Raw genomic sequence first — 10,000 nt, forward strand, 5'->3', positions numbered from 1 at the left:
GTCTGTCTGTAGATCTATATTTGAACTGGCTGAGGAATGTGGATTCATTAGTGAATCTAAGTATTCCAGTTGAGATCCTTTATATCTTGTGCAGAACTGACAGTGAGTAATGTGGAATCTGGGAAGGCTATTAGTGTCTGAAGTTTTAACTAGAAACTTCAAATGAAATTCAAATGAAAGTCATCTTCATGTGCATGTTAGATATATATTTATGTTGAAGATGGACAGGAGATTTAGAGGACTAGAGAAGAGTGTTGAACAGTCCGGCTGCTGTCTAGTCTAACAAAACTCTTCTGTAAAGTATGAAGTAAGTGGCATTGCAGTGTGTGAGGTATAGCTTCATCAAACTATAATAAAGATTTGTCTGATGAGCCATCTGATGAGACTTTAGCAGTTTATTGCAGACAAGGTGAATATGGTTGTTCCTGCTTAAACGTTGGTTGATGAAACCGTTGTTTCCAATGGCAAGATGGACATTTACTTTGCAATATATCTTGTTTTTGCTCTGAAATGATTCCATTTGACATTTCCAGCTAAGACTGAAGAGAAATATATCACAGCATATGTCAACTCTTTACTTTTTCTCAAGCCTCTCTCATTGCAGAGATCATTTTTTTGTGTTTCAAATGAGTCAGCTGTTGTTGACAGTGGCTTGTTAGCAAGAACCTCGCAAATACCTTTTGGGCAAAATCTCTTACTGGTGACCAATCGCATGTTAATGCTGCTTTGTGTCTCTTCTATTCCTGTAACTCCACTGGCACTGCAGCCAGCAGTGAGCGGGTTTAAATGAGCCATCAGACTCATGTGATGTGGTTGCTGGCTATCTGAATGGATGGTTATTGATTAAGCCAAACAGAGAACTGTTTGTTTATGAGCGCGCAGGATGACAGGCGTCCTTGAATTAAACTTTGTCTCTAGTTTGTTGTGTGGAGCGGGCCGAGGTCGATCAACACGGTGCCCAGAAGAGCAGTGCGTTCAAGATGTCACATTCAACAAAAGCTCGACTCTCTTCAAATCCAGAACTCAGCTGTACTCGTATTATTTGGAAGAAAGTTTCCTCTAAGTCTTCCACCAGACATTTGTTACCTCCGCCAGCAGAGTTGGACGGCGGTTATGTTTTCGCCCCGTACCGTCTGTCTGTCTGTCTGTCTGTCTGCAAGATAACTCCAAAAGTTATGAACAGATTAGCTTGAAACTTTGCAGAAAGTTTGGTTATGGAGCCAGGAAGAACGGATTAACTTTTCGCACCGATTGGCCAAAGGGGGCGTGGCAGTGGGCGTGGCTTCTCCTTAAAAGGCACGTAACTTCCGAACGGATTCACGTAACACCAACAAACTTTGTGGCCGACATAAGAAGAGGCAAACCCTCCATTATTGGCCCAATCAAACAACATGGGCGCAGTGGAGAGCTCATTTCCTGTCCATAACTGCCCTGCTAATTTTTCCAAAACTTAAGTGGTAGAAGGGCGGCCCTAATGGCAACTGAACAGATATAGTGCTGATTGGCCATGTGGTGTCGTGATAATCGGCTTATCGTGATAAATGCTTAAAAGTGGCTATAATTTTAACAGACAGATCTCATGTCCCATTTCAGGTACAGTCATGAAATGTGAAAAAAGTTGGTAATGTGGTATGGAAGAAATTATTTACTTTTGGTGAAAATCTGGCATGTGGGACTGGCATATCTTGACAGTTGCATAGCATTGGTGGAGGTATGCGCTCTACTGAGTGCCATCTAGTAGATATCAAGTTCTACTGATTTGGCTTCTTTGTTCTCGTCATCCCATCAGTTTCAGAATAATCAACTAAATATACTGAGAGGTACAGAGGGGGGAGAGGGAGCGTTAAAGCAGTTCTAGGCTTTAGCGTATGAAATATTCAGCTGTATCAGACAGTCCTGTAGCTGCCGGGCGGCCGGACCAGATAGCAGAGAGAGCTGGGCGCAGATAAGTGAGAGCAGAGAGCCGAAGGCCGGGATGCTCCATTCACTTCATCCGGTAGGTGCCTGCCAGGGTGGCTTGACCTCAGGGAGCTTCTGCGATTCAGAGACTGGACTGGATTGTGTCAGGGTTTCCCCTAGCATTATCCAGCTGAGCCTAAACATGCTTTTATTCATTTGTATTTACTTGCATTTTGAGTCAGAACGCAGACAAAAATAAAACCTGGGAGCAAAAAATAGAAAATTGTAAAGAAAAGTCACTCAAAAGATACATTTTGTCCTCAAAGTCCTCTTAGATAAGATAAGACTGGATGAAGCTTTAGAATGGAGTCATCGCAGCAGCAGAGAATTGGATACAGCTAAGAATAAGACAAAAGAGAGTGTTAGATCTCCAACTAGATCTCCAAGTCCAGCTTTGGCCCTTCTGTTGACAGAGGTTTTACCTGCTGGATCTCAAGCCCACCATCTAGAGAGAGAAAGATGGATGAACCTCCAGCATTGACTTTATCAAACTAGTTCCTACTAAGTGTTGATTGGAGAGTTGTTTGTCCACTCATAGAGCAGATATGGCTCTGTTCAAAACAAAATTAAAGTGTTAAATGAACTCTTATAGGTGTGGACTTGTACAAAGTAAACTAAGGTGCACACCATGTCATCATGAGATTGTGGGTTTGAGTCTTGCCCAGGTCAAGCATCTTCCTTTTTCATCTTTCCTGCCAGTCTTCAGTGATGTGGTGAGACTTCTCTCTCTCTAACAAGATGCCTCTGTTGGTCATATGATTCCCTTCCCTCCTTTTCTGCTTCCCATAGAGAGAGAGGAGAAAGAGAGCAAAAAAAAACCCCAGAAAGAAATGGGACAGAGAAAGGCTTTCTTTTCAGTCCCCTCAATGCTTTGGGGCCTGGCTGCACTTCCTTACATTATGCATTAGGAACAATAAGTGTATGGCTCTCTTTCGCCTCAGCTGCTGCCGATGGAGGATCCAAACACATTAGCCTGTTAGCTGCAGAGTGCTGGGAGGCTGGACAGGGGAAAGGCAGGGGGATCTCAGGAATCTCAGAAAGCTCACAGCAATGCTTGAACTAAATAGACACAACTAATACTGAGGCTTAATCCTCAGCAGTTTCTTCTATTCATTACGTCAGATTCTTTCTTAATTTTATCGATTTGTCTTTCCTTTTCCATTGAAGTAATAATTGTTTGATGACATAGGTTTATCCAGATATCCCTTTGCATTTTGTCTGAAGATGCGCAGGCAGCGAGCGAGAGGCCGTCCTGCCCTGTTTTTCAGGTTAATTTCACGCTCCAGCTGAGTATGTACAGCACAGTAAATAGGCAAAGGAGCAGACAGAAGAGGGGAAATGATGGAAGGAAGGGAGGGTAAAGAAAGGAATAAGACGGTTATCTCTTCTCAGACCCAGGTGATCACGCTATTGACTTTCAGCCTTCCATGACTTCATGTCCTCAAGGCACACATTAGTCTTCATGACAAGTTACAGTCAAAAGCAGTGAGATGAAGTCGGTCCTTTTTTGTGGATGAATTATCTACGGTCTAATATGGATTTAATGCCAAAGGTGAGAATGAGGGAAGGGAACAGACTTGTAGCTCTCTGCCTCCATGTTGAACCATGTTAAAACAGCAAACAATAACTCACCGCTTAGTGATAAAGAGAAGATAGAGAGTCAAGTGATGGTCCAGACAATAAATCTGGTAAGACAATAACAAGGAATACAAGAAATATGCCTTTAAAATCTCAACACAAGATGACAAGACAATCCAGCCCCATTGGGTCATGCATTTCATCCGCCTGCGTCTGTCTACACCCCTGCAGTATTTTACAGCATTAGCCTACATTCAGCAGTACTGATGGTTGTTGTTGTCTGTTCCAGCAGGGGCAGCAGCAGGGCCAGTCCGGCAGCCCGGAGGCCCTGGACCCCAGCGAGGAGACCACGGACACGGAGGACAACGAGGAGGAGGACCTGGGCGTCCTGGACGACCAGCGCAGCATCATCCTCCACCTGCTGTCCCAGCTCAAACTGGGCATGGACCTCACACGGGTAAGAGCCTGGTTCTGTTTAGATTATTTGATTTTTTTTTTAAGGGGGCAGCATGGTGACTAGTGAGTCCTTCCGTGTTCAAGCCCCTGAATCCCTACCAGCTCCAGTGGTGCTGCTCTGTAGCTGAGCCCGCACCCTGATCTATGTATGATATGCGACAAAGGTCAAGATTCAAATTCAGCATTGCAAATAGCCGGCCTGTGCCGAGCCCAGTGAGCCGGCAGGATGTCCTGTCACACAGCTTTTATCTCCACTGCAGATGGCTGAGAGACGAAGGCCAGGTGATGCTGACTCTAAAACTCTATCTAGCGAACTTTTGAAAGAGACATTATTTATTTAGTGGACCGGTTTCCCAGCCTCCATCTGCTCAGTCCATCGTATACCCTCTTTACTTTTTGCCTGCGCCATCATCTCACCTGGAAGATGTGCACTGAAAACGCTGAAAACATTTTGGAAACTGTTTATACAATAAAATATAAGATGGGTTCTTAAACTTTTTGAGCCTAGAGCTGAGAAAGGAGAAAACTTCTGTCTAGCATCTCGAGATCCAGGATCATTAAACCATGTTGCTGTTATCGGGTGAAAATCTTGTATCTCCAAAGTTTTAACTTCTTAGGAACTAAGAAAAGCAGCCTTGTTTTTAGCTTGACCACCATGCATTTTTGAGTTTATCTAAGTGGTTTTGAAACGGTTTCATCGCCCCAAAGGTTGTAGAATTTTGTGAACCTATAGAGGAGCATGTAATCCTCACGATTTTCTCCCGACAGTGACAATAATAATATTTTTGTCATGTGGAGACTTGCAGAAATTTGCCCACAACCCATTTTTGGCCCTAACCAATAGTTTACAAAATCAGAAGCTAGAACTTTTATAAGTTTGTCAGAAATCTGAATGGTTTCCAAACACCGATCTGTCTTTCTGCCTTTTCCTGATTTGTTTATCTGTCTGGGTCTCATGCTCTCATAAAATGTCATACCATAGATGCCAAATAGGTAACACACAGACCTTATTTTGTTTGCTTGTTATTTTCAGGCCTGTTGTTTTGGTCATATTCCTTCTCTCTCTCTATCTCTCTCTCTCTCTCTTTCTCTCTCACCCTCTTCCTCCACTCCTCCGCTCTCTCTGGTGTTTAGTTCTAATCAGCAGTCCGACAGCTTGTGCTCAGGTGATTGCGGTGACTCTTCCAAACCCCATGTGCTGTCGTCAGACACGTCGTTCTCTCAGATCAGTGAGCCCAGTCTGATTACTGCTGGCCCGGTGCTCTGGCTAACAGGGATAATGTGCTGATCGAAGGACAGGAACAGCAGGGGATTTTCACCTCCAACACCTGAGACCCAGTAGTTTCCACAGCAGCCTGACGTACGGCCTGGGGAGGCAGTGTGGAGGGGCTGTGGGGGGGGGATCCTCGTGATCCAGCTGTCCGTTCATATGATCTAATTATTCATCCATCCGTTTAGACGTGGACATCCATCCATCCATTTGTTCCTCCCATGTCTGTGTCCACATTGACCGGTTTTGTTGCAGTGTGAGAGGGATCAATGTTGTGACTCTGACCCTCTGGAAGGCCTGGTGCGGCTGTGAGGAGGGAGGCAGCGGACGGACAGTCCGGTTGCGTAACAGGGTTGAGTTTATGTAACCTGATGAGCGATAGTTAGTTTTGTAATTCTATTATTCTGTGTTTTGACAGAAGTCCTTGATGATGGCTCAGCGGAGTTATAACCTACTTTACATGCACGCACATTTCTTTCAGATAACGTTGAACCGTGTCACGCAACATGAACATGTTGTTAGTATTCAAGAAGTTCTGCTGTGTTCTGTTCTGTTCTGTTCTGTTCTGTTCTGTTTCTATTTTATTCTGTTCTACTTGGTTTTTGCTTGGTTTGGTTCTATTCTGTTTTATATGGTTTGGCATAGTTTGGTTCGGTTCGGTTCTGTTCTATTCTATTCTATTTGATTCAGCTTGGTTTGGTTCTATTCTATTCTATTCTATTCTATTTGGTTTGACTTGGTTTGCTTTGGTTCATTTCTGTTCTATTCTATTCTATTCTATTCTATTCTACCTTCATATAATCCACAATGAATACGGAGATGAACTGATGCAGAAGTGTAATAAAGGGTGTTGTGCCTCTCTGATGTCTCTCTCACTGCTGACTGTATGCTGATAAAAGCGTGAGGCCAGAGAACAGGAATCAATACTCGCATCAACATTCACGCTGCAACAGGCCTGTCAGTCTCTTTATCAAAAAACAGACATGAGGTTTTGTTTTTTGTTATTTTTTAGATCTAGATCATCTTTCCCTTTCACTCTGTTGTGATAGTGCTCGCCCCAGTCATGCACAAACCTACACACTCACATACACACACATTGCACTTCTCAACCTTTTCCGCTGTTAGTGGAGCTGAGTGTAGGTCAGTGCAGGTGCTTTCTCTTCTCAGGCTGGTAGAGAGAGAGGGAGAGAGAGAGAGAGAGAGAGAGAGAGAGAGGGAGAGAGAGAGCGAGAGGATAGTTAGATGGCTAGATGGAAGGGATGAATATAATGATGTTTGTCAGGCAAGAGATGAGGAGAGAGAGCGCTCACTATTGGACTATTGATCTACCGCTGGCCACAGCACATGTCTCTCTCTCTCTCTCTCTCTCTCTCTCTCTCTCTCTTTCTCTCTCTCTCTCTCTCTCTCACACACACACACACACACACACACACACACACATTTATTTATAAACAGCAGCAGATGTCAGACAGCCCTCTGTCCGAGTTACCATGATGGCACTTTATTGATTTATCAAGGATTAGCTGGGAGTTGAGGTGTGTGTGTGTGTGTGTGTGTGTGTGTGTGTGTGTGTGTGTGTGTGTGCCTACACCTGCGCTTCACATTTATCAAGCCCTTACTTACACTTATCCATCAAGTGCTTCTCAGATGCCTGACATTCAGACATGATATCCACATCTCTTTTCCTCTATTTTCTCCTACTTCCCTCTATTCCGCTGGTTCCTATTTATTTTTCCTCAGGCCTCCTCTTGTCCTTGACTTTGTTTTTACCTTCACACACCCCCATTGCAGGAGTGGTTCCATAGATTATAGGCATGTATTCTCAGACACATATTGCTCATCACAATGGGGAAAAAAATGTTCAGCACGGCAACGTGTTCCCTTCAATCATCTTTAGTGGCCCACACAAGCTCCTTCATCAGGGCACAATGAGCTTCAAGCCCCCTCAGTTCCCTGGACTGAGCGCTCCTTCAGCCTCCCTTTGGAAAACATTTTGTACTGTATGTCTGAAACACCAGCACCTCACTACAAACGCATTGCTCATCATTTAGGCCAGAAGAGTGTGTTTCATTCATTTTCTTCAAAAGACCTAAAGATATCTACAATTGATTGTAAAAGAGTAACTAAACCCCAAACCCAAATCTGTGTGAAGCCTGACATCTAATGGTGAAAAGTACGGTATTGAACTGGTCATCTGCTATTGGCTGATCTTTGGTGCCAGGTGATCACCTGTTGTACTCTATAGAAAGATGACATCACCTGGCATCAAAGATCAGCCAATAGCAGATGATCGGTTCAGTACCCTGCTTTTCACCATTAGATTTCAGGCTTCACACAGATTTGGGTTTGGGGTTTAGTCACTTGTTGATATCTCTAAGGTTGTTCTATTGGCTCAAATAGTCGTAACACCTACCCTGATGTTTTTGGAGTGGCACCCCTGGGAGTCCCAGATCCCTTGGGACTGCTTAGGACCCCTAATCTAATCCAAAGCAGTGCAAATGTCAAGCATGGTGGAAGAAAACTTCAGTCTACACAAAGGTCACACATGATACAGATGCAGTTTTAATTGTAGTTGATCTCTCTGTCCCGCCTGTCTGTCCCTCTCTCAGGTGGTGCTCCCTACCTTCATCCTGGAGAAGCGCTCCCTGCTAGAGATGTACGCCAACTTCATGGCCCACCCCGACATGTTCCTCTCCATCACCGCCGGCTCCACTCCTGAGGACCGCATCGTCCGCTTCGTCGAGTACTACCTGACCGCCTTCCATGAGGGCCGCAAGGGCGCCGTGGCCAAGAAGCCCTACAACCCCATCCTGGGCGAGAACTTCCGATGCTCCTGGGACGTGCCCCGGGACCGCGTCCGACCTCTCAGGACTAACAACTCGACCGGTCCCAACTCGGTCAACTCGGTGCCCACGACCGCGCCTACCGCCGTCCCGGGGTCCTCGCAGAGGGGGACGGACGGGGGCGGTGGCGGCGGCGGTCACTCGGACTGCTATCGCGTTCGGTTTGTGGCGGAGCAGGTGTCCCACCACCCGCCTGTGTCGGGCTTCTACTGCGAGTGCAAAGAGAGGAGGATGTGCATCAACACTCATGTCTGGACCAAGAGCAAGTTCATGGGCATGTCCGTTGGAGTCTCCATGGTCGGGGAAGGTAAGCAGGCGTGTAATTCGGAGTTGAATGCTATTTGAGGTGCACAGATACCCTAAAGCATTGCAGGTTTGAAAGACGAGTGTATCTGACTGAATTTTGAAAAACACCTACCAGTTAAGTCAAAAGACCACCCCATCTTTGTCTAGGTCAGTGGTTCCCAACCCAGTTCCAAGGACCCCCTGTCCTGCAAGTTTTTGTTCCAGCTCTACTCTTGCACACCTGATCCACCTAAGGTCTTAATACTGATTGGTTGTAGTAGAGACAGAGACAGAGCAGTAGAGACAGATCTACCTGAACAGGTCAGGCATGAAAGTGTGTGGCCCTTAATTGTATCAGGAGTAGAGCTGCAACAAAAACTTGCAGGACAGGGAGTCCTTGAGGACTGGGTTGGGAACCACTGGTCTAGGTCACTGACACTTGTAGATTATTTTCATGGAGAACCAAGAATCTGCAAGTTTTCATTCCAATCAAACACTATAGCAGCTCATTTCATTAATTAGCACTTTAACCAGAGAGGGGGGAAATGCTGTAATGTTTGATTGGAGTGAAAACCTGCAGACTCTTGGTCCTCCATGGTAACAAGATTGGAACCCACTGGATTATTTGACTGGACACACTCTGCCAGAACCCTTCAGTCTGCTTGTTTGGCACAAGGTATGTAACAATAGGAGTGATTATCTGAGAGCAGTTTGTGTCTGTATATAATCACAATATATGATAATGATCTAATTGGAAAATACACATAGTTTATGTCTCTAACGTTCAACCTGGTTTCCTTTGTGCTGTGTTAAGCTACCAAGACGGACACAATGGATGCATTGTCCTGTTGATGTTGTCTCTGATTACGAACGTGTTCAACATGACTCACGACTCGCTGATTCACTTGGCCGCGCTCCACAGTGTAATTAGGAGGTTTTCAATTGTATTTAAGGCTTTAAATGTTACGTTTAATCCAAAGTAATCACATCAAGATTGAGCGTAGCGTTTAATTGCCTGGCAGACACCCATGGAATAGGCCGATGTTTCAAAGTGTCGGTAATAGGTGCTATTTAAAGACAATTGGTGAAGCAAGACTCATTCTCAAGACCCACTGCACTCAATTCAATGAATACAATGTACAATACTGCACAGGAAAGACAATGAAGATAAATTTATATATTTCTACATGTCTTTTTTGTGTGGGTGTATGTTTATGGCACAGAACATTGCAATAGTGCAATACTTTGAATAACAAAATATTGTGTTGAGATACAAAATTACAGTCTGCTATGCCTAATACTCATTCGCAGAAATGTGCTACTGCTACACTTACCATGATAGGAGTCCAAATATAGAGCTGCAGTGTATTACCGTGAAGAATGAGAAAAGTGAATCGGACGGGACTTCCTCCTTCCAAGCTTATCTACAAGTATAAACCACGTTTAAAATACCAAATCCCACAAAGGACAAGAGGTTTTAAATAGCAGAGACCCTCTCAGTAATACCTCCAAAATACCTTCTATTTCATAATGGAGTCAGTTATACTGTATAATGTAGCTTAGCGCTGCAGAAGGTAAACGGTCCTTTATGAGTTCTACTGCTTTCATG

At 44.5% G+C, this 10,000-nt stretch overlaps 1 protein-coding gene across 1 annotated transcript in view; it reads left to right on the top strand.

Moving 5' to 3' along the window:
* Positions 1–10,000, top strand: part of osbpl10b (oxysterol binding protein-like 10b) — a 61,562-nt gene that overhangs the window by 41,568 nt on the left and 9,994 nt on the right. The window contains exons 8-9 of the mRNA XM_071911996.2: positions 3,842–3,994; positions 7,873–8,413. Of these exons, the coding sequence (XP_071768097.2) occupies positions 3,842–3,994; positions 7,873–8,413 (694 nt within the window). The remainder of the gene's footprint in view (positions 1–3,841; positions 3,995–7,872; positions 8,414–10,000) is intronic.

Source organism: Centroberyx gerrardi, chromosome 12 (assembly GCF_048128805.1).
Source record: "Centroberyx gerrardi isolate f3 chromosome 12, fCenGer3.hap1.cur.20231027, whole genome shotgun sequence".
Taxonomy (NCBI): domain Eukaryota; kingdom Metazoa; phylum Chordata; class Actinopteri; order Beryciformes; family Berycidae; genus Centroberyx; species Centroberyx gerrardi.